Source organism: Acomys russatus, chromosome 3, assembly GCF_903995435.1.
Source record: "Acomys russatus chromosome 3, mAcoRus1.1, whole genome shotgun sequence".
Classification (NCBI taxonomy): Eukaryota; Metazoa; Chordata; class Mammalia; order Rodentia; family Muridae; genus Acomys; species Acomys russatus.
In genome coordinates this window covers 32588598-32614142 of record NC_067139.1, presented here as the reverse complement: position 1 = coordinate 32614142, position 25545 = coordinate 32588598, and the positions used below count along the sequence as shown (strand labels likewise).

The following is a 25545-nucleotide window of genomic DNA, read 5'->3' as shown; positions in this document are numbered from 1 at the left end:
TGGTCAGGATCTGCTCAGGGGACTCAGAACACCAGTGAGGCGGGCATAGTTCAGAGAAACCACAGGAACAAGATACAGTGTCAATGAGCCGAAGAGGCCAGCACGGCCCACTGTCACCGAGGTAGACGTCACCCCCACCACTTACCTCTTTTAGCTCCTGGGCCACAGACGTGAGGCGCTCATTCTCAGACTGAGTGTTGGTAAGGACATTGCGCAGCTGCTTCAGCTCTGTCTGCAGCTCCAGCACCTTCCGCACATAGTACTGCTCTTTCGAGGCTGACTCCTGGATGAGGCTCTCCTCCCGGCTCTCCCCATCAGCAGCCACCTTCTTGTGGTTCGTGTGTGCCTGGCCAAATGCCTGCATGGAGAGACAAGACATGCATGAGATGGGTGTCCTGGCGCCACAAAGCAACAGGGACCCAAGACCACAAGGAACACGAAGGCCCTTGACCTGGGGAGCAGTTCTGTTGTGCATGGGTTAAAACACACACTGAGATGCACATGCCAGGCACATGCTTCATTACAGTGAAACAAAATAGTCTCAGAAGCATTATGTGCTGTGATCAAAAAGAACGTGAAAGGTAGAGGGCCACACCATATCCCTTTGTAAGGAGCAAAGTTTGAGGCCTGACGATGTATGTATACCAGCTGGAAAGTTCCCAGGACCAGGAAATAGTGGTCTATACTGTGAGCCTGGACACGCTAATGGGAACAAACGCAGAGCAGCACACCAGCATACATTCCAGACTTAAAAGTTTGATGCTCAGGGAGGTATGCTAGCCATTACATGCAAGGGGTGAGGAGCTGCCCCATCCTGTTGCCTGATGTCAAATCATTCTTCATTTGTTCTGGGACAAACTGGGGCTGGGCAACCAAAGCCCCCAGCCCTAAGGACAGGGCACAGCAATAATTAGCTAGAGTGGCCACCTCAGGGTGTGTAGACCAAGAGATGCATGTACCTGCATATTTCAGACACTGGGGTGAGGAGCAAGTATGTCAGGCCCTGAGACGCAGGAAGAAAATCTACCTTGTGAGAGCAACTAGCAAAAAGTGCTGGCCTCACCCATCATACCGTGTCAGTCACACACTGAGGTCAGCAGCTGTGTTATATCCAGACCCTAAGGCTCTGGCCAGCCTGGCTTCCATTACATACACCCCTGAGGAGCTGTGCCAGCTACTGGGCCTTCCTTCCCTGACTCTTTACAGGACCCGTGGCTCATAGCAAGCAACAGTTTTAAGAGAAGAGCTACTGAAGAACAGAAAAACGATGTCTTTTACTAGTTTTAAATGAGAAAGGGAATATTCTTTTTCATTTATTGCTTCCCAAGTCTAAGAGTTTAGTCCAAGAAAAACAATGAACAAAACATACAAAGTCACAGCACATGGGATGTCGCTGAGCTCCGGAGAATCTAATACTGAAACATGGAAATACAGAAAGTAATTCACTCTCATTCTGACAGGGAACTGGCCGAATGGAGCAGGTCTGGTCTGAGGCAATATGCTATGTCCCAAAATACTGTGAGAAGGCCTCACAATGGGCCAGAGAACAGCCCAGTTGCACCAGGGCTGGCACCGGGAGGGGGTGTGTGGAGGGAACCTTGCCTGCAGTAGACTGCTATCCAAGTCACTCATGAGATGGCCATGTCTGGACCGCATGCTTTCAGTCCCCCAACACAGCGTCCACTCTGCACAAATCAGAGCAGCGAAGCTTTGTGATTTCTGGTCTGTTTGCCTTCACGCTGATCCTAGGGAAGGCTCAAGCCACAAATTGCTACCTACACAGCACCTGGCCCATGCTGCCTGCCCACCACAAGCCATACAAGGGAAGCCAAACCCCAAGCTGGCCCCAACCCAGGGATCTGGGACTGTACTGAAGAGTCCAGTACCTGTGGCTCCTTGAGACACACCCATCAACTTGGGAGTTGGGACAAGGACATCTCATAAGTTTTCCCCAAAGTGTGATGGCTAAGCACTATGACACAATATTCAAGCCTAGGCCTGCCAAACTGGGCCCTGACTCTCTTCCTCCACCCAAGCTACTAGCCTGAGGCACAGGAGCAGCCCTGGGCAGCTATTCAAACACACTGTGATGGAGACATCCACCTCCAACTGAGAACATAATACAGTCAGAGGGACAGGCTCTACTTCCTGTGTGGGAAACTAAACACTGCAAAGTACAGGAACAATATGATAGAATAGGTTTGGTGAGGTAGCTCAGCGTGTAAAAAGCACCTGCCATCAAGGCTTACAACCTGACCACGATGCTCAAGACCCATGTGCTAGGAAAGAACTGACTCCCAAATGTTGTCCTATGACTTCCACATGCATGTTGTGGCATACACATGTCAGGCACACATACACACACAAAGAACTTTACATATGATAAACTAATAGGCATCAGTTTTCAAGGCTCTGCTACTGGGTAAAGTGAGAGGATAAGGGGAGTCCTGCAACAGCCTGCATGCCTTCAGAAGGAGCTCTGGGGCATGGCATAGGGCAGAGGCCTGAGGCAGATGGCAGGGCTTGTGTAAGAAGATGACTACAGACAGGGCCTGTAAGGACAGCCAGAACTAAGGACCAGAGTGAGTCTTCAACGAGGACAGTCCGTATAAGCCACGGGAAGGGACCAATCAGAAGGAGAACAGCCAATGAGAAGGAAAACCACCGGTTCCCACCAGCCAGGCTCAGGGAAGCACTTGAGGCCTGGTAGAATCAGCTTGGGTTAAACGCTGCTCTAGCACAGCAGAGCAATGCATAAAGACAGACTATGACAGGATTAATCCATTTCCAAGCCAGTACATCCTAGAAAAAATGCTCAGGACCACAAATCCAGCTGCCCACAGATGAACTCCATGGTGAAGACCCAAGGAAGAATGGATCGGCTGACAGCACACACCCTTGAGCAGAAGGCCAGGCAGGCTAAGCATCAGGTACCCGAACCAAATGCCTCAACAACTCAGAAAGAAGCAAAGAGCAAACGGAAGGCACAACGATCCCAGTAAAACTTCTGTGGAGGGGGCTGGAGAGATGGCTCAGTGGTTAAGAGCGCCGCCTGCTCTTCCGGAGGTCCTGAGTTTATTAATTCCCAGCAACCACATGGTGGCTCACAACCATCTATAATGTAATCTGATACCCTCTTTTGCACATAAAGTACTCATATGCAATAAATAAAATAAATAAATCTTTAAAAAAAAAAAAAACTTCTGTGGAGGAAAAGCAGGGTCAACGGCGGACATGCTGCATCAGAAAGGATTAGCCAACTCTCAAAGGCAGTCAAAATGAGTGCAAAGCGTCACAAACCCGAGCAAGCAGCCACGGAGTATGGACCAGTTTCAAGGAGCCTGTCTATCAACTCATCATAAAGCCAGTCAAAGTTCCAGCAGCTTTTCGTAGAAACTGACCACTTCATCCTAAAATTCACAGAGTAAATTTAAAGGACCCAGAACAGACTAAATGGCTCTGAAAGGGCAGGACTATGCACCCCCACCTGCTACCATGACCCAAAGGCACAAAGGCATAAAGAGAGGCAGGCCAACTGACCTGGCAAAAGAGCTTTGTGGGAAAGATAACCTCTTAACCAACAACACACACACACACACACACACACACACACACACACACACACACACACACACACACACACTTCAGAGCTGAGCATGGTAGTCAACAAAGAAGCATGTAACCCAGCTACTCAGGAGGCTGAGGCAGGAAGATGAACTTGAGAACTGGGCAATAGAGAAGATCCCATCTTGGGAGAAAAACAAGGGGGCTGGGGAGATGGCTCAGTGGTTACAATGCAGCCCATGTAAGAATAAGGCCATGGTTTTAATGCCCAAAGCTACATGCATCTGTAATCCCAGCTCTCTATTATTTTCAAGTATAGGGCCTAAGAAATGGCTCCGCAGACAAAAGCCCTTGCCATTCAAGCCTATTAACCTGAGTTCAAACCTTAGAACCCATATAAATAAAGGTGGAAGGAGAGAGTCAAGTCTATGAAGTTGTCCTCTAACTTCTACCTACATGCTGTGGCATGTTCTCCTACACACACACACACACACACACACACACACACACACACATTTTTTTTTTCAAGTCAGGGTTTCTCTGTGTAGCCTTGACTAACCTAGACTTGGTTTGTAGACCAGACTAGCCTTGAACTCACACAAATCCACCTGCCTCTGCCTCCCTGAATGCTGGGATTGAAGGTGTGCAACACCACCGCCTGGCAATAAATTGTTTTAAAATTAAATATTGTACACTTACATAATGAAGTACTGCTCCCAATGAAAAAGAAGTATTGATACATTAACATAGATACACCTCAAAACCACCTTAGTGGAAAGTCCAGTGGGGGGAAAAATAAATTGTTCAATTCCCTTTATATAAAACTAAAAAATGCAAACTAAAATGGAGGCGTGGTAGGGGAAACTACAGAGGGAACAGAAAAGACCAGAGACAAGCTCATTTCCTTGATTTTGCCGATGGTGTCATGAACATACACTTACATAAAAACTTATACTGAACACCCCAATGCATGAAGCTTATCAAAGTTGTCTAAGGAAATTGCATGGGTGTTTCTGAAGTGCTATATCCCTCATTTGGAGAGTGTGAACCTGTGAGACACAGGCTAGGAGGCTGGGGGTCAGACACTTTAAGACCCCATAGCATCCGATCCTATGCAACCTTTCAAATCCATCTCAAATCCTGCTGTACCCAGGGTCATCCTCCCATTCTATTGGTTGTAGGCTCACTTGAGGAAATGCTCCCTGGAAAGGAGTTCCTGTATGATCTGAGCGTTGGTGGGGTATGGTTGTGAATATATTTGTAGATCTTTCCCTGTCTCAACCTGCGGGCCTCCCAGGTGGTACCCCAGGAGATGGGAGCCTTTATCTACCCTGGTGTCAGGATCCAGGCCCTGGAAGTCAGATGCAGCTTCTAACCTGCCATTCCTACAAACTTCCACAGCTGCTTCTAGAAAGGAAGAAGACAGGGATGTAAAGCAGCTCTCCTCCAGTCTTTACCACAGGATGGGGATGCTCTGTGCTGTAAGGAGCAGCAGTGCTCTGGTGATGTCTCTTAGCGGCTACCCAGGCAGATGCAGTTCTCAACAAGGCTCCTGACCCACATCCAGGCTACTGCTCTGAAGCTGCCCAGGATCAGCAAGACCCAACATGGCCAGGGGAGCTGGAGCATGAGGTCATGGCCAGTCAGGCGCCTTCAGGAGGAACACACAGCCCCCTAGGATGCTGGCTTCAAGGTCAGCCACACCTATATAGCTATGGTGCAATCTTCTATGTCTACAAGGAACCAGGCCAATCATGACTTCAGCAGCAGGATCGTCCTTAGAGATGGGACTTGGGACAGGCTGTAGTTCCCTAGTGGGCCTGTCAAATGTGGCTAAGATGGGAGAAGAGAAGCTCTGGGTAGGAAGAAAATCCACAGCAGCCCTAAGGGCAAATTTTGAAACCAAGCATGGTGAGAAGAGGGCCTCAGGTGAGGGAAAGGCATGTCAGGAAATGAGGAAGACAAAAAGGTTGGGCAGAAAGGGCAGTTGAAGCTCGACCCCTGGAAGGGGGTCAGGGCAGGTAGGGCAGTAAGGCACAGGCTGGTGCTATGACAAAGGCTCAACACCTGCTATCCATGAATCTACCAGATATCTGCAGCTATAAAACAGGCATGCCCCAAGCATTAGACCATTTCATGGTGCCATGGTGTGTGTGAGAGGGAGGTGTACAAGCACCCACTTCACACACAAAAGCTGAGGCAGAACAGAGCTTAGTGTTTTGCCTTGGGTGCTTGGTCTGATTGCACTGTGGGTAACATTGAGGGACGGGGCTTTGGGATCACATCCAAAACATATGTCTTCGTCCTTTCACTCCTGGAAGCCAGACAGCACAGCAAGGGAGAGCAGACCTTGGGTGCACGTAGAAGCACACAAGCCTCCCCAGGGCCCACTACCACCATCTCAGAAAGGACAACTAACATTATATGCTGCTCAGTTGATCCACCTCTGAAATATGCTGCAATAGTGCAAATGGGGGCCATGTTAGGCACAGGCTACAGTATCCCTCAGTTTCCTTATCTATAACCTGGGTAATAATGTCTCCAGCCTGAGTCACTGCTGAGAAGATTTAGAGTCAAGAATTCCCTCATCAGAGTTAGGCAGTCTCTTATCCCCCCCTGAGCCTCACCAGGTCCCCAATAACAGAAGCCTTCAAACACAAATTCAGAGTCATTCTCTGTTCCTTTCTGCCTTTCCTCGTGGCCCAGAGGAAACATGTCTGACTCAAGACAAGACAAAGAACTCATGCCCAGACCAGTGTTAGCATACTGAGTGCTACACCCCCTCCCGCTTCCCCCCACTCTCCCCCCCCACCCCAATCCCAATGACTTAGAATGAGGGCAGCACAACACAGGCCAGGAGGCCTCAGACCAGACCTAAACAAATGCTTAGGTCCTCAACACAAAGCCCAGAGGCTGAGAGCCAGTGTCAGAGGCAGCAGAGATATGCTCTGGCAGGCACCTCTTATGATTTTAAAAACAGGATCTCTGTGGCTCTAACTCTGGGATGCCTCCTGAAGTTTCAATTCACTGAAGGCCATCCAATGGGCTGGTCCTAATAAAATTTTATTGAAACATAAGGTTGTTTCCCAGTGAAAGGGTTTGTTGAAACCCAGACCAGGCAGCAATCCCATCCTCCCATGACCAGGACACCTGCAAAGCTTCCTAATGTCACCTGAGTGTACCAGCAACCCTGAACATCTCTCAAATGTCCCTTCCCATGAGTTACTGTAGAAAACCTAAGTTTATCCAGGCAAGGCTGAATCCCAGTCCTGTGCCTGGTACAGAGTAGGAAACAGGACACGGGTCAGAACTTTGTGAGAACTCCTTGCTGAGACTCTTTGAAAATTGGGCTACAAAGCTAATTCCAAGGTTGGGTGTGAGGATGTCCAGCCCTGTGTTGAAAGAACATGGGTACCAAGCCAGGGTCATCACAACCAGCCTACTAATTAAAAGGACGAGGACTTAGAGATCAGCCCAATTAGTGCCTACCCCTCCACCTTTCCTCAGAGTTGGCCAGGTCTTACAGATCCCAGAAGGTTCCTCTTGTAGAGTCAGCAGGAAGGGCAGCTTGGCTCCCTGCCAATGCCTATAGACAGTTTCCTCTCCTGGGCTGGAGAGATGGTTCAGTGGTTAAGAGCAATGGCTGTTCTTCCAGAGGACCCAGCTTCAATTCCCAGTACCCACATGACAGCTCACAACTGTCTATAACTCCAGTTCCAGATGATCTGACTTCCTCACACATGTAGGCAAAACACAAATGTACACAAAATAAAAATAAATAATAATAATAAAAAGAAAGTTTCCTCTCTTACACAGAAAAGCTTCAACCAATTACCACTATACAGAGAAAAACATAGACATCTCACTGTGTGAGCTACTCTTCTGTACCAGCAGTTCAGACTGACCCTTCAAACTAGAGAATACTCGGGGGCCTGAGAAGAGCTGGAACTGGAACTGAAAACAAGCCCTCTGCGCCCCTCATCCACTATCCACAGGGGCCTGGGTCCCTGGAGAACGTCTATGCCAACAAGCCAGGGAAGAGTCCTCCAGGCAGGGCTATCCCAAAGAATTCTTCCTAAACCAGGTTGATCATATGATGCAGCAGGCATATCGCTTGCCAAGCCAAGGGAACCAGGCTCTGCAATCTAATGAGACAAGGCTTGTTCCAGGAAGCAGATTCCACAACAAAGCTGAGATCCTCCAATCCTTTGTCTGGGCTGATCCAGCACCACCTAACCACAGACTGTGGGTTCCACACTTGTCCCAAAAGGGCCACCACGCCTGCATCAAGCTGGGCCTGGAATCCCAGGAATCCCTAAGCTGTACCAGCTGCCCATCCTGGCATGCCTGCTGGGCAGGGCCCTTCTACCACCTGCTGAAATGGAGATGCTGTTGGTTCCTGGTGAGGGCTGGAGAAGCAGAGAAGGTATGCTTCTCATCCGCCCCTCGTTCCCCCACCCCCTACCCGAGCCCAGAGAATCACGACACCTGTCTTTCTATCTAGGCTTGTTAAAACTGCCCGAGCCAGAGGCTGGCACATGCATCCTAACAACCTTTACCAGTAGCATTTAGTAGTGCTGCACGCCTGGCCTCTGGTGAGCACCAGTATTGCAAACGTTGTGCAGTATCAGAATCCCCAGGACACAGCTGGTTAAAAGATACTGATAGACTAAAGGATTCACCACCCATTCACATAATACAAGCCAGTGGGAATCCAGTGTCTTAAAGGCCTGGAAAAGAGCTGAGGTGGCCGGGAAGAAAATCACAGGCCTTGGAGGCACCACTCCTATGGGCCTGTGCTTGCTCCATCCTGGGCAGCTCCATGTGGCTGCTCAAGTCATGCATTACCAGGATACGGGACACCAACTGGCATCAAATCTTCTTTGTTTGTTTTGGGTTTTTTGAGACAGTGTTTCTCTGTGTAGCCCTGGCTGTCCTGGACTTGCTTTGTAGACCAGGATGATCTTTAACTTAAAGATCCACCTGTCTCTGCCTCTGGAGTGCTAGGATTAAAGGCATGCGCCACCATGCCCCATTTTTCTTAAAATAATTTATTTTATTTTATGTGCATTGGTGTGAGGGTGTCAGATCCATTGGAACTGGAATTATATATAGTGAGCTGCCATGTAGGTACTGGGAATTGAACCTGGGTCCTTTAGAGGAGCAGGCAGTGCTCTTAACCACTAAGCCATTTCTCTAGCCCCCAAATATTATTAAATTCAAGATGGTGCTCTGGATAGTAAACAGATAGAAACACAAGCTCAACACCATTCATTTAGAGATAAAAAACTTGGAGCATTAAGATATTAAATCTATAATTAAAGTTTGATTAAGCTTATGCTGACTGAAAGAGGCTGGTATACAACATGTAAAGTTGTTAAATAGGCAGAGGGACCGACCAATCAGGGCCCTGCCCAGCAGGACGACCACAATCTTCTCCCCAAACAGAGCTGTTTATAAGAAAAACTATCAGAAGGAGCTGTAAATGGTGTTAAGAGTGATCTAAAATAGGAAGAAACCGCCAGCATGTTTGTGTGCCACAGAGAATGAATATATTTTTCATGCTTTTTATAAATCTAAAACTGTTCTGAAAAAATAAACACAACAGAAAACTATGTCAGCATGTACCCAAACACACAAAAATTGAAAAGAAAAAAAAAAAAAGTCTCTTAATTACATCTGTATCAGGAAAGGCACACAGAACCAAATAACAGGAAACAGAGTAAACAAAAAAATAGAAACATCTTATCAACACTCAGGGATGGCTGTCCAGCAGGGACTGTCCAGGGGAAGGGCCACCACTAAAAATAAACACTAATGATAAAAAGAGCTGCTCCTTGACTCTGAACAAAGTAGCAAGCCAAAGCCTCACCCAGAAGAGACAGACACAGAAAACAAAATGCAAAGTGACCAGGTTACTGTGTCCTGTCCTTTTACTCAGTAACCTCCACTGAGGCTAACAGATGTTCAGTTAGCACCCCAGAGAGGGGAGCTGAACGCTGACTGCTTAGTTCCTTCAGCCATGTGAGAGTTCCCACATCCATGGCTCCACCTCCCTCCTTGGGCAAGCTGCAGAGTAGGACTTGAGTCCAAGGGTCCAGAACCAGAGTCCCTGGCCACTACCTCATCCACTCAAATAGGGGCACCGACTAAATCTCAGCAGAAATTCCCTTCCATGGCAGGTGCTCAGAAACCAGTCCCATGCTGATCATAGAAGTGACAACTCAGCAAACCCAATAAACAAGAACCTGTTTTTATGAATTATTCAGTCATCAGAAGACCATGCCCCATACTCAAATGTGGGATAAAGTGTGCATTCAGTGTGTGCTAAGGAACAAGATAAGCCAAGAAAGCATAGGTAAGCCCCATGAGAAGACGGACTATGACTGCAACACATAATTAAAGAAGAAAAAGGGATTCCCCAAAATGAATTAGAAGATAAATATTCTTCAAAGTTGACTGTTCAGTTAGGAATACATTTTTTTTTAATTTCTTTATTGTAATTTCTTCATCTTATATCCCAATTATTATCCCCTCACTTGTATTTTCCTGTTCCCATCCTCGCTCCCTTTTCCAAACTATTCCCATCCCCTAGACCTCTAAAGTGCCCCCACTCACACACACCATCTGACCACTGCCTATCCGGTCTCATCCGGATAACTCTACACACACACAAACACACACACACACACACACACCATCTGACCACTGCCTATCCGGTCTCATCCGGATAACTAACACACAACACACACACACACACACACACACACACACACACACACACACACACACACACACACACACACACACACACACCCTTCCTCTGTGTACCAGAAGGGCCTCCCCAACAAGGGGAAGTGATCAAATCTTGGGCAACAGAATTCATGTCAGAGGCAGTCCCTACTCCCCCTCAACCTTGGAGAATAAGCTGTCCATTGGCTATATCCAAACAGGGGGGTCTAGGTTCTCTGTATGCACTGTCCTTGACTGGAGCATCAGTTTGTGCAGGCCTCCCTGGGTCTCCCTGTGGGGCTCTTGAATCCTCCTTCCATCCCCCCCCACTACTCTGTTTCAGCCCAGAGTCTGGCTGGGCTACCCAGCCTCTGTCATGAACCCCCGCTGGGTGGAGGTTCTTAGAGGACATCTGTGTTGTGCTAATATCCACTTGTATTACCATGTATATACCATGTGTGTCTTTCTGGGTCTGGGTTAATTACCTCATTCAGGATAATCATTTCAAGTTTCATCCATTTGCCTGCAAGTTTCAAGATTTCCTTGTTTTTAATAGCTGGGTAGTATTCTGTTGTGTAAATGTACCACAGTTTCATTATCCATTCTTTGACTGAGGGACATCTAGGTTGTTTCCAGATTCTGGCTATTACAAATAAAACTGCTATGAACATAGGAATACATAATTTAAAAAATTACACTTATGCCAGGTGGTGGTGGCACGCGCCTTTAATCCCAGCACTCGGGAGGCAGAGGCAGGTGGATCGCTGTGAGTTCAAGGCCAGGCTGGTCTACAAAGTTAGTCCAGGACAGCCAGGGCTACACAGACAAACCCTGTCTCAAAAAAAGAAAAAAAATTACACTTATAACCCTTACCTCAAAGCACATACTCCACAAATGCCAATTTCAGTAAAAATGGCACATATTCAGTGAAAATTATAAACATAATAACAAAAAAGGCTGAGTATGAGCCGGGCGTGGTGGCGCACGCCTTTAATCCCAGCACTCGGGAGGCAGAGGCAGGCAGATTGCTGTGAGTTCGAGGCCAGCCTGGTCTACAAAGCGAGTCCAGGACAGCCAAGACTACACAGAGAAACCCTGTCTCAAAAAAAAAAAAAAAAAAAAAAAAAAAAAAAAAAAAAAAAAAAAGGCTGAATATTAGTAAAGTAAGATTATTTCTCAATGTCATGCAAATATGGGCACCAGAGGTTGAGAGCTTTGGATCCTTTGGTGGTTTCTTCAAACTGTGAAAATATTTACCTACACAATTTTGCAAACAAAAATTCTCCCTGTCCATTAAAATTTTTTTGTATTTGTTTTTGTTTTATTGAGACAGGGTTTCCTGTATCTCAGGCTGGCCTTGAACTTGCCACGTAGCAAAGTAGGACTATAAACTTCCTGATCCTGTTTGCACCTCCTGGTGCTGGGTGTTGCACACTGATCCTGACAGATGTAGAACTGTGGCCAGAACTCAGGGCTGCGTGCGCCAGAGAAACACTCTACTAACTGAGCTGCATCCTCGGGAGCCCCATACACATCACTGTTTTGTTGTTTTTGTTTTTCGAGGCAGTGTTCTCTGTAGCCTTGACTGTCCTGGAACTCACTCTGTAGACAAGGCTGGCCTCGAGCTCACAGCGATCCACCTGCCTCTGCCTCCTGAGTGCTGGGATTAAAGGTGTGTACCACCCCCCCAGCCCATACACCACCCCCCCAGCCCATGCACCACCCCCCCAGCCCATGCACCACCACCCCCAGCCCATGCACCACCCCCCCAGCCCATGCACCACCACCCCAGCCCATGCACCACATTTTAAAGATACAGCCCATCTATGAACACACATCTTTTGAATTCAGTGGTTTTTTTGGGGTACATTTATAGTTGTGTGACAACTATCATTGACCTTACACTAATACCCTTCTTTAGAGTGAAGCCCTGTCCCCAATAATGATAACTCTCCAGCTCCCCTTTCCCAGAGTCAGACAACCAACAATCTATTTTCTGTTCCTATAAATTTGTCTATTTCTGGACATTTCATGTCATTCATACAGTATTGGTCTTATGTGGCTTGTTTTATTCCCTCAGTACATTTTTCTGGTCCATGCATGCTACATAAGCTTTTATCAACAATCTATTTTTATAGCTGCATATTATTCTATGGCACAGCCAGACCACATGTTTATTCATTAATCATGTGATGAACATTTGTGTTGTTTCTCCTTTGAGGCTACTAAGAATAACAGTAGTAGCTGGGCAGTGGTGGCACATACCTTTAATCCTAGCACTCAGGAGGCAGAAGCAGGTGGATCTCTAATTTGAGACCAGCCTGGTCTACAGAGTGAGTTCCAGAACAGCCATGGCTACACAGAGAAAACCTGTCTTCAAAACCAAACAATAACAATACTATAACCAACCCTTCATTTAAAAGTTTTTGAGGAGCTGGGTATGGTGTAATCTCAGCACTTGGGAGGCAGAGGCAGGTGGATCTCTGTGAGTTTAAAGCCAGCCTAGTCTACAGTCCAGGACAGCCAAGGCTACACAGAGAAACCCTGTCTTGAAAAACCAAAAAGGCAAACAAGAACAGTCCCAAAGAAGAAAAGCAATATTCTTCAGGGTCAGTCACTGTACTTCAGTTTGCCCTGACAGAAGCTCGTTAGCTCATCACAGGAATACTTACTCTTTCTGAGAAACGTGTGTCTCCAAACAAGTTACCCCAAGAGTGTTTGAGAGAAAGGATAAAGAGTCTGGGATGTCCCAGAGCCCAACCAACTCCTGCTTGTTTCACAGAATCCTCTGGGGAATAGGAAACGTCTATTCCCAGAGCAGGCCCACCTGTGGTGAGGCCTGGATTCTGGGAAGCCTGGACTTAGCAGCAAGGCCTATTTCAAATGAAGCAAAACAAGCCTCCTGAATCTCGCCCTCTTCCCACCGAAAATCAATTCCCTCTGGACACCTAGCCCTGCCTCCCTAGACACAGGGTAAAAGGCAACAAATCAGGAAGTGAAGGCACCTCCTACTGGCAGCCTGCCCATGCATGTGTGAAGGGGAGAGGAGTGATGGCATCCCCTAAGGAAGATGCAACACATGCAGACATCACCACAAAGCCTGGTGCATGGCCCACAGGGGCTGCTGCTCACTCTCAGCATGTACGACCGTGGGCTGAGAGAAGCCACACTTTGAGTGGCCCCCTGGTCACTGTAGCATAACAGAAGGTACTGGGTGTAGACCTTCATGAGAGTGAACTGTACCCACTGTGTGTACCACTGTGTGTCTCAATTTTAAAAGTGAGAAGTAGGGCAGGAGAGATGGCTCTATGAATGTGCTCCTCATGAGTTCCACCCCCAGCACCCACATCAAGCAGCTCACAACTGCCAGTTTCCCCAGCTCTAGAGGATCCAACACCCTCTTTTCTTGTTGTTTTGTTTTTTGTTTCTGTTTTTCAAGACAGGGTTTCTTCTCTGTGTATCCTTGGCTGTCCTGGAACTCACTCTGTAGATGAGGCTGGCCTCCAACTCACAGAGATCTGCCTGCCTCTGCCTCCCTGAGTGATGGTATTAAAGGTGTGTACCACCATATAATTTAAAAATAAAACAATTTTAAAATTTTTTATTTATTTACTTGATGTGTATGGGTGTTTGTCTACATGCATGTCTGTGTATCACATGTGTACTTGGTGCCCTCAGAGGCCAGAAAAGGTTATCAGATCACCTGGGACTGAAGTTTTTTTTTTTTTTTGGGGGGGGGGTGAAGTTATAAACTGTTAGGAGCTTCCATGTGGTTGTTGGAAATTGAAATTGGGTCCTCTAGAAGAGCAGCCAGTGCTCTTAACCACCGCCTCCCCAGCGCTAATAAAATAAAAATTTTAAAACAATGAAAGAGTCATTTAAAAAGAAAAAAAAAGTCATTTGAATAGCAGCCCACTATAGGACACACCCTAACCCTTTGGCATCAAAGGCTGCTCCAAAAATGCAGCCTGGCTTAAAACAGAACTCAGTTCTTGCTCACAGTGATTCACAACAATCCCAACAGTGAGCAGCAGAGTCTCCTAGCAGCCTCTAAGGAAGGTCCACAAAGCTCCCATATGAAGAAAGAGCTTTCTGGATGGCTGGAAACAGCCCTGTGACTTCCTTCATACATTTCTGAGTCCACAATACAACTTCTCCTGCCAAGAGCAGTGGCCGCTGTCTTGGCCCAGGATGGAGAGTCTGGCAGTTCTTTAAGAAGCACTTAGCTACAGACCCTCCTGCAGGGAAGCGGACCTGCCTGCTGGTGCCCCTTCCAAAGCCTCTGCACACTCCTGGAAGAGGCCCCATCTTCACAGGAACCTGTATGTAAGGAGCTTCTGAGCACAGTTCAGATTTAGGAACTATGGCCATAGGGTCAGCAGTGAGAAAAAGTCCAACAGCAATCCCAAAACAGCAGAATGCCCTCTAGGTCAACACTACCCTCAACCAGTGCAGAAATCAGGACAGGACCATTCCGACAATACATAATGAGGTAAGGCAGCTGTCCCTGCAAGACAGGGGCAGCCTGCCTAGTGCACTATAATGGCAAGAAGTTTGTGCCTCCTCTCAGCAGGTGCAGACATGGAGGGGCATGAAACTCAGGAAGGATACAGGTAACAAATCTGTGACAGATATAAGGACACAGCTGTTTGATGGACCTTACACTCAAAGCAGCAGATGGAGATGGCTAATCCAAGATGCTGGGGGATACAGGGTGGGGCTGGGTGGGCTGGCCTTGGGAGAGGGGCATCTCCTCTTTCCTACTTCCACCACTGACTGAACATTCACCCTAGTGACTGAGGAGTAGCAGGAGTAGCTCCCAGACCAGCCCTCTCCTAGCTCTTCCTCCTTTCCACCAGGCATGCCCCAGGTTCATATTCTAAAGAAGAGCACAAAGGTATCCTGGAGAGCCCCATGGCTCTCCAGTGGCTAATGTCGGCAAGTTTTAGATACCTGGATTGAGTTCCCACTTAGATCCGTAGGACTGTTTCAGAAGCATCAATACTAATGGGATTTAATCATCCTGGGTGTGATCTGTGGTTGAGCTCTGGAATATTTAAAGTTCCACATAATCTTGTGTGTAGGCAAAACTGGGCACACAGACCTGCCAACTCCCTTAAAGGGACCCCAGAGACATTATGGGAGACCTTACCCCACCCGAACCCCAGCCAGCTGTTCACACCCACTCCTGCTAGGTGAGAGGTTCTAAGGGGGACCTCCAATGGACTCTCTCTCCACCATTGTTTAAAGGACATTTCCTGAGCACAGGCACAGGCAATGCAGAGCACAAGGGCTCCAGAGACAGCAAGAGGGGAAAGGGGGTTCATCAGAGAATCTTTACCTTCCCTTCTCAGAGGTAAGCAAACTAGAGCTCAGAAAGGCCAGGCAGTTCATCTCAGGGCATCACCAGAAGTTTTTGTTGTTAGTTTGTTGTTTTGTTTTGTTTTTAACTATAAAAACCCATCTCGTTCTTTGCAGCAAAGTCCCTATGATAAAGAGTAAGGACTTCCAGGAAGTCAGAAGCCATGTGGGCACAATGACCACCTACATCTGACCAACCCCACAGCCCAGCAGGCCTCAGCCATCACACAGCATGTGTTCAGAAGACCCACCAAACCCAGGCCTCTCCAAAGACACATTAGCAGCAAGAAGCTGAGGCAGCCACCACATGGCTTCTTCTCCCCAAGGAGCACTATGCTTACAACTGTGATGATCATTAGGACCAGGGTCCCTGGAAGCACCCCAAAACAGCACAGGGTCTTTGTCTGTATTGGTCCCCCACTCCCTGAGAGGACTGTGTCAATCCACATGGGCCATTCCATTGCTAACTGAGAACCCCAGCTGCCCTGGGCAGCGTCCAAATGTTAAGCTGCTTTTAGAAAACTGGGGATTCATCCCTGGGCAGAAGGGATTTAGGCAGAATTGGGCGCCATTTAGAGAAGATTACACCCTAATTGCCCTGGTGTCAGCAGGCAGGCTCCTGCCAGCTGAGCCCTGGGACTGGCAGAGGTCCCTAGAGACCCTGGCTTCCCCATCCAAGGACACAGAGCCCAGCACTGGGGCCTGGGGACCAGCTGTCATCTTCCATAGCAGCTGGCTCAGCACAGGACTTCCATTTAGTAGCCTGTGGTCAGGACAGGAGGAGGGGTCTAGAAGGCCCATGGGCAGCATCCAGTTCACATCTGCTCTGGGCCAGAGGAAGACAACTCCATTGGCAGGCAGAGCAGCCTGAACCAGGCTCAGCTACATACCACAGGTACATGTGGCAGCAGCCCACTTTTCTTACTGTCTCTAGCGCTCACTACATTCTTTCACCTCACTAGCCTGTTTTAGCAAGAGAAATAAGTAAGGCTCATGGTTAGAAAATGACAGAAGAATCTCAAATATAGGCTGTCTCCACCCAGGCTCTAGAGGGTTTCTCACCACAGGACCAATAACAAGAAAAGAGCTCAAGAGAGATGAGAGACCATCACAGGCTATAGAGACATATATACTCCATTTTCTAGTTCTGAAGGTTCTGGAAAATGGTTGAGCCTGTATACAGTATGCAGCACTGCAGTACTGTCTCAGGATGCAGTGATGACATATATCCTGGGTGACATCCAACCCTGGTCCTCTTTGGTCAGGTCCCTGCCACAAGGGACTTGCATACCTTGAAATGATAACATTAGGTTCAGGGAATAAGTGTCCTAAAAGTTAGAGTGACCACGACTGTCTGATCTCCAGTTCACCTGCTGTATCATGCCTTGGCCTTGTCAAGTCACCCTGGGGAACCTTCCATTCTTTCTCATGATGTCATATGGCCTTCACAAACAGTCATACTGGACATCCTCTTTTAGAGACTACATGAGCTAGTTCATAGTCTGCTTTAGCTTGAACTAGTTTGTCCCCCACAATACAGCAGTTCTAGGAGGTGAGGTCTAACGAGAGACCTAAGGGTCACAGGATGGCCTTCATGATTGACAAGTGCCTTCTTGTGCAGCCACACCCCTGCTTGCCCTCTGCTTTGCACCCTGAGTTGAGCAGCATGAGTCCCTCAGCAGAAGGCCAGCAAGTGCAGGTGGTATGCTCTTGGACTTCCCAGCCTCCAGAACTGTATGTTCAAATAAGCCCTCTCCTTTCTGCGTTGTTATAGTAACCAGAAGAGGACTGAGACACAGTCCAATTATAATAGCCAGGACCCTGGTTCCAGCTGCAGCCACAGCCACAATGCAAACTACAGCTGGTGTTTGGAAAAAAGCAATCCTTACAACCCTCACCAAGCCCTTACACTATGGGGCTGTATGTGGGGTCCTTAAAGGAAGAGTGCAGACAAACTCAAGTCATGACAAAAAGATGACTTCTTGGGGTAGGGGGGCAGTCCTCTGAGCCTCGCTCACCCTTGGGATTTCTGAGAGTAGGATGGTGTTTCAGACTCCAGCTCTTACAGATAGGGAGAAAGGCAACCCATGGTGAAAACCGAGGGACAGCCAGAGGATGAGGAGAAAGATGGATTGAGACATAAAAATGATGAATAAAGAGGCGCTGGGATGATAGCCCAGCAGGTAACTGCACTTTGCCATCTAGTTTGATGGCTTGAGTTTGATCCTTAGAACCCATATGGTGGAAAGAGAACTGACTCCCATAAGTTGCTCTCTGGCCTCCAAGCACATAGGCATGGGGTGTGGCGTACAAAATTAGAAAGTAAAAAAACAAAACAAAAACACAGAGAGGAGATGGGTCAGTGGGTAAGAGTGCTTACCATGCAAGCTTGAAGACCTGAGTTCAAATCTGCAAGAGCTCACCTAAAAAGCCAGGAATGGCAATACATTCCTGAAGCCCCAGTGATGGGTGGAGGTAAAGTAAGGCAAAGGTAGAAAGGCCACTGGGGCTTGCTGCCCACCAACCTAGTGCCAGGTTCAGTGAGAGACCCTGACTCAAAGGAATAAGATGAAAAACAGGATACCCAATGTCCTCCTCTGACCTCTGCACAAGTGCAGAGCTGCACGCACCACCACACATATATTCCTCCCTTCTCTTTCACACACACATATATAAATTAATTTTAAAAGACAGAAGCCCAATAAAGTGGCCAACACACTGTCAACAACATTGTATTAGCAAAAGAAAAATCACACAGCTCAATGGAACAAGACAGGGGCCCAGAAGAAGAGGCACACAAATACCACCAAATGATGTCTGCAGAGGAGCAAAGACAAGTAGCCATGCCAAACCCACTGGAAACACACACACACACACACACACACACACACACACACACACACAGAGGAATCAAACACAGCCTCAAACTCTTCACAAAGGTTAATTCAAAATAGACCTGAGTCTCACATGAACAACGCAGAACTATGAAGGTGGCTAAAATAACAGAGTCATCTATGTGACCTTGGGATGGTTATGAAGTTCGGAACATTAGAAACATGATCCACAGAAGCAAGAGTGGTATGAAATAAAACACCTGTCTGTCAACGACACTGCTAAGATACTAAAAAGACTAGCATGGTATGAGACTTAGACTCAAAACAGCTAAGTGCTTGCTGCGGCTACACATATACTAAAATCGCTTACAACTGAATCATAAGAAAGCAAGCAACTGGATTAAAGTGACGAAAAGATCATGAAAGTATCAAATTATATTGATAGCAAAGGGGCACATGAAAAATGCCCTCGGAAAAATGCGCACGCCTTTAATCTCAGCACTCAGGAGGCAGAGACAGGCAGATTGCTGTGAGTTCGAGGCCAGCCAAGGCTACACAGAGAAACCCTGTCTTGGGGAGAAAAACAAAAGAAAAAGAAAAGCAAGAAAGAAAGAAAGAAAGAAAGCAAGCAATTAATTTGGATGCCCTCAGTTCCAACGTCAGCATGGCAAAATAATGATGGTGAAATGAAAAGGTGAGAAGATGCGCAGGGCCATGTACCCTCAGTAAACAGTAGCTACCTTCCACTACGTGCACTAAAACAGTAGGTATTCAGCAACTGTAGGGAATGGGGGCAGCAGGCTCTCGCTTACTACTGATAAAAATACCAAATGGACCAGCCACTTTGGAAAACAGTTTCGCTTCTTACAAAGCTAAACACAGTTTAAACCTCACTCATATATTTACCCAAATGATTTGAAAACTTATGTCTACAGTAGTTTTATTCATAATTGAAAAAAGTAAAGCAACCAAGATTCCCTTTTGATGGGTGAATAGTTGGTCAAACATGAGAAGAGATGAAGATATAGATGACTCTTACATGGTTCAAATCATATGGCATTCTAATAAAAACAAAATTGTAGAGATGGTAAAAAGATCAGTGACTGGCAGAGATTTAGTGGGGTAAGGGTAAGTAGGCGAGATGCAAGGAATTCTTCAAGTTGGTAAATAATTCTGTATGGCACTAGAAGGATGCTGTGCACCTGTCAAAGCCAGACAAGACCAAAAAAAGAAAAAAAAAGTAAATAAAAAATCAATATATGTGGATGTTTTTAAAAAACTATACTAGGGAATCATAGGATGGAATGCATAATGTAGTCAAATAATTTAAATACAAATGAGGGGTGCAGAAATATTATGATGGGATATATAACTGTGGGGAATAGTGAAACCTGTAAAATTAAAGGCAAAAAGCTGATAAAATAGCCTACTGGGGGCACACATGAACCATCTGGACACATGCACATGTGAGCTGGGACCAGGAAGGGACAGTGTGACAGATGGTGGGTGCCGGGTGTCTCACTGCTGGAGTAGGAGGTTCCAGATAGGCAGGTGGTGAGAATCAAGCACGTGGTAATGGATGAAACTCGATGCTGGAATACGAATCCGTATTTGCACATATGTGTGTACATGAGTTAGCAGATATACTACTCACTCTGTAGCTGAAGGGGTTAGCCAAACCTTGGGACAATGAGCAGCTAGATCTTTGTTTCTAGTACCTCTCTCATCTAAAGCAACTAGGATTTCTTCGGAGAAATGGCTGGTTCCAGAACTGATTATGGAACAAAAGTCAAGAATATTGTGTACTGGTGTGACACACCTACCTACATACTATTTACAGATGACCAGCGTCCTATGCTGTATTTACAAATAAACCTGAGGCAAGCACTGTTAAAAAAAAAAAAAAAGAAGAAGAAGAATATTGTGTGGTATCAGAAAGCTTTAAAAGGTGCTTAACGGGCTGGGCGTGGTGGTGCACGCCTTTAATCCCAGCACTCGGGAGACAGAGGCAGGCGGATCGCTGTTCAAGGCCAGCCTGGTCTACAAAGTGAGTCCAGGACAGCCATGGCTACACAGAGAAACCCTGTCTCCAACAACAAACAAACAAAAAAGTTGCTTAACAAGGGGCTGGGGAAATGACTCAATCAGTAAAGTTCTTGCTGCTCAAGTGAATTTAGATCAAATGCACCTACATAAAAGATACCTACAACCCCAGCACTAGGGGAGCAGAGACAGGAGAATGGTGGGGAAGGGCCTTGCTGACCAGCCAGTTTAGCAGCATCAATGAACTAACTGTATGGAGCAATTGAAGATACCCAACCTAACCTCTGGCCGCTATTCGTATGTCCACCTGCACACTACTCCCCTGCCAACACACACACACACACAATGCTTGATAACAACAAAGTCACAATAAGACCAAATAACAAATCTTCCCAAGCTGGGCATGGCGGCACATGCCTGTAAGCCCAGCACTCAGGAAGGCAGAGACAGGCAGATCTCTGTGAGTTCAAGGCCAGCCTGGTCTACAAAGTGAGTCTAGGCCGGTCAAGGCTACACAGAGAAACCCTGTCTTGAAAAAATTAAAATTAAAAAGTTCTCATCAGTGACTTTCTACAAAACACCTGACCTATCTTGGTGACTGTCCAAGTCACCAAGAATAAAGAATGTCTGAAAAATCATCACAGCTCTAGCAGCCTAAGAAGACGCGATGACCAAAAGTAATGAGATATCGCAGGTGAGTTAGAAGTAGGACACAAGGTGAAAGCAAAGACAATCTGACAAAGTACAGGCCTTATAACAACTCCCCGATATTGGTTCGACTGCAACAAATGTATCAAACTAATGTACTACATGAGTGACAAGAACAAGGAGGGGACATCCACACCAAAACTCTCTAATTTTTCTATAAATCTTTCTATATATCTAGAATGGTCCTAAAGTAATTTATGTTTTAATTAATAATAAAAAGGCAGCATAGTTTGACAGAATCAATGGTTAAACACACAGAAATCTTGGCACATGGCAGGGGCTGGTAAGGATGTGGTGTCAGGCTGGTAGCTCTGGAGCTTCTGTGAGGTGTGAGAGGCAGATTTTTTTACTTGGTTCAATCAGTGTCCAGTCAGCTGTGCTCAAGTCAGCTGTGCTCAAGTCAGCTGTGCCCGGGGAGCTCTGTGTACACTAGTACAGGGCCTCATGCAGTTTAATCTGACTTTGAACATGTAGCTGAGGAAAACCCTGACCTGATCCTCCTGCCTCCACTTCAAAAGAGTTGAGATCACAGGGGTACACCGTCTCATCCTGCTTTGTGGCCCTGAGGATCAAACCTAGGGACTCATGCGTGTTTGCCAAGCATTCTACTAACTTAGCTACATCTCCAACCCCTTTGGTGTTTTTATGAATGAAGTTACATATAGGCAGATGCAGAATTCTCATTATTTTAGTATCTTTTCCTCACAAACCCATCCCTTTGGGACAAATAGCTCTAAGAATCTCAACTGAGCCAAGCTGGGGAACTGAAGTGCTGCCCAGACAAACACACAGTAGTAAGGAATTGCTGGGCTTCAGCCTTGAAAACTCAACAGCTCTTGTTCTGTAAGAAAATCCTCCTATTTTCTCAGCAAAACTTCTGCTATAGAAGTAACAAAGCAAGATGAACTGAGGCACAGAAGCAAGACTGGCTATGGCTAGAAACTGCAAGTGTAGGCAGGAGCATGGACGGGCTAGCTGCATCCTTCTCTCTACTTCTGCTTTGCTTAAAACCATTAACTCTTTAGCCTGATGTGGTAGCGCACGCCTTAAGTCCCCCAAACTAAAACCAAAACCAAAACAAAGAATCCGCAGTCTGTCTACTTTCTGAGACCTGTGACAGATGTACCATGGTTTCTCTGTATCGTGGTGTCTGTACCTGTCACACACTAACAAGAGGGACCAGCAAGGAGACACACCAGTGTTCCCACCATTCCTCATCGCATAGGCTCTACAACAGACACTGGATGCTCTGCTCTGTGTTCTGAAGCTCCTAAAATGTACAATCTTACACAGTGATTTCTAAATGGTGAAGCAATCCTCCACTCCTGCTCTCTTCAATGCCATCATCCACATTCGCAGGGTCGCCACATGGCTTTAGGGAACTTACCTCTGTCCACCTCCAGGCTTGGTCTGGAGAGACAAGAACAGCCATGCTACTCTTTTCCGCTTCAAGAGTGGGCTTGAGAAAACACTTTGAACACTGGACTAGAAGGGGCCTGGAGCCCAAACCTCATCTAACTGCACAACACAACACGGCATGTCATCCGGTTCACATCAAGAAAAAAAAGGGAGGGCCTGACTAGTGGAGGTGCTGCCCCAATTGGCAGTAACAAATCTGCTCTTCACTCTCAAATAAAGAAAGACCTGGGTCCCTGTGTGGACACAGCAGGAATCCTACATGACCTGGGCCATGGCTCTTGCTGAAGGTAGCTGCTCAGATCTAAGGGAAGGACAGTAACTAACCAAGTAGTCTTAGTGTGCCAGACTGTAGAGACAGGCACCACTATTAAGCCACTGTGGCCTAGACACAAGAGTGGCTCACTTAAGGCCACACAGTTCCTGAGACGCCAGACAGGGTCCCAAAACACCCCTGACATCACAGAACTGAACGCCACATGCAATTAGCCTCCTCTCTTTTTCAGGCAATGCCTGACTTCTCTGAGGCCAGCAGGCTCCCCTGAGAGCAGCAGGCTCCCAGCACTGGGCTTGAGCCTCCCTCTGGCTCCACCTGCTAAGCCTCAAAGTATGCTTGGCATCTCTGAAGACAGGCTCACTCCATCACAGCTGTGCCAGCCCTGTGTCCAATGGAAGGTGGCCAAGGCCACACCTCCACATGCTGGCAGGGCTGGCCTGGAGCAGCTATTCACATGCCTGTGGCAGATTCTCTGCCAGGTAAAGGTGTCTGATTCCCATGCCCCTCAGAACAGCACCAAGGTCTGATGTGGCCGTTAAAAATATTGTTAAAAGTAGAAAGGGCCTATCAAATCCCTTCATGACCCCCTACCCCACATTTGATAGTTAGAAAGGCAGGCCCAGAAAAAGGGAGCTCACCTAGCAGTTATTGGCAGAAGGTAGACTGCAAGGCCACCGCCCAGACGCCTATAGCTGCCTCTCTTCAACTGCCTCAAGGATTCGCAAGACCCCTAATTGACCACCTTCACACAAAAAGTAGATTATTGACACTCCATCTAGCCCTACAAACACATTTGTGGCTCCCATGCCAGCCCCCATTATCTGTCAGTTCAAGAAATGAATATAAGAACAGTCTGAAGGTGTCAGAGGAACAGGGGAATATCCCCCTAGTCATTTAAAATTAAACCAGGGGCTGGGTGTGGTAGTGCACACCCGTCATCCCAGCGTGTGGGAGGCTGAGGCAGTCGGATCTCTGTGAATCTGAGGACAGCCTGGTGTACAAAGTGAGTCCAGGACAGCCAGGGCTCTGTTACACAGACAAACCCTGTCTCGGAAAAACCAAAAAATTAAATTAAACTAGGACTTTCCCCCTCTGGAAACAAACCCCCCAGGAGGCGGGTCCTCGTTTTGGTAGGGCACCAATTTGTGCACCTTGAAGTGCATCTTTGCTACTCCCTTCATCACTCCTTCCTCAAGTGGCACAAGTGCTGGAAACAGGAATTCAGGTAAGCCCAGAGTCCAAGGACCTGCTTGAGAGGTGGTGAATGGGACTTCCAGGAAGAAGGGAGAAACAAGGTAGTCCCACAAATTGGCAAGGCAAGACACACAGGGCGGCCTTCAGAGGTGGCAATGGGAGACATTAAAGCAAAGACAAACAGGCACAGGGAGGTGCTGCAAGTACTACAGTGAGGAGCTCGAGGCCTGAATGAGGTGGAGCTAGGCTGACAAAGAATCTAGTGGGTGACAGGTACTGTGCCCAGCCTGGCGCTGGATTCCACCCACATAGGCATGGTGATGCATAGAGCCCAGCACCACCAGAAATGGCAGGGGACAGCAGTGAGGGCGTGTCCACGACTGTTCTTTGACCAAGCCCAGGTGGAGCAGAAACTGCTTCTGGGAATCTCTCATGACAGAGATGGAAAACCTGAACTCAGCCCATTCACCTATGGTAACTGGACGGCTCTGACAGCCCAATACACCTGGATACCCAAAGCTGCAGCTAAGGACACAGCAAGCTGTTTCATGGCCACTCAGGACCACAAACAGGCTGGCAAAAGTCCATCTAATTCTCTGCCCACTGTGCTGGATAAGGAGAAAAGGCACAGCATGACTTGGGGCAGATGTGGCCCTTACCAAGTCAGACACATACAAAACAAACAAACAAACAAACAAACAAACAGCAAAATGGGAAAACCTCTCTGCTTCTAGCCTCAGTTCATACCCAGGCCATGGTTATCAGCAAGACACAGCCATTCACCCAGAAATAAACACAGCAGGGCCAGCCTGAGTCTGCTCACCTACCACAAGCCTCTCCTTAGATCTGGCCATAAACCCTTCCACCAAGGTCAGCCAGCATCCTCACCTTAAAGACATGCATCGTTAAGTGCCGGCAAGAGGGCAAGCAACTCAACTACAGCATAACTTGTTGGTAACTAAATCTACCCCAATTAAAGGAACACACAACTAAGATGGTTCACCCCTCTACAGGAGAAAACTTGCCACATACACCGTCTTCTTAAATCCTGACTTGTTTAAGTAGAAGCTAGTATTTCAAATACAATACTGACCAAAATTAAAGAGTTTGACAGGGCCTGCTCTGACATGGGTGTGAAGAACAGACAATGTTGACAGGAGGCAGATTGGCACAAACTTTCGGCAACACCCTCTGAAGCTAATGCACTCTTATGTACTCTACTAGGAACTTCTGGAAGAAGCCTTATCCCACCTTACAAAGAAGAGAGGAGCAATCTGTCTAAATCTACACAGCCAGTGTGGGGATGAAGCATGAGGGGGCGTTAGGCTAAGCAGACACCTAAAGGGCACCTAGAGTGCAGACCACACTCTCTTCTCATCTCCCAAGGGGTTCTCTCCAGACAAAGCCAGGGCTATT

The 25545-nt window shown here is 47.2% G+C and overlaps 1 protein-coding gene across 2 annotated transcripts in view; it reads right to left on the bottom strand.

Moving 5' to 3' along the window:
• Positions 1-25545, bottom strand: part of Bicd2 (BICD cargo adaptor 2) — a 43159-nt gene that overhangs the window by 15501 nt on the left and 2113 nt on the right. For both annotated transcript variants that reach the window (XM_051171054.1, XM_051171061.1), the window contains exon 2: positions 146-358. In XM_051171054.1, the coding sequence (XP_051027011.1) occupies positions 146-358 (213 nt within the window). The remainder of the gene's footprint in view (positions 1-145; positions 359-25545) is intronic.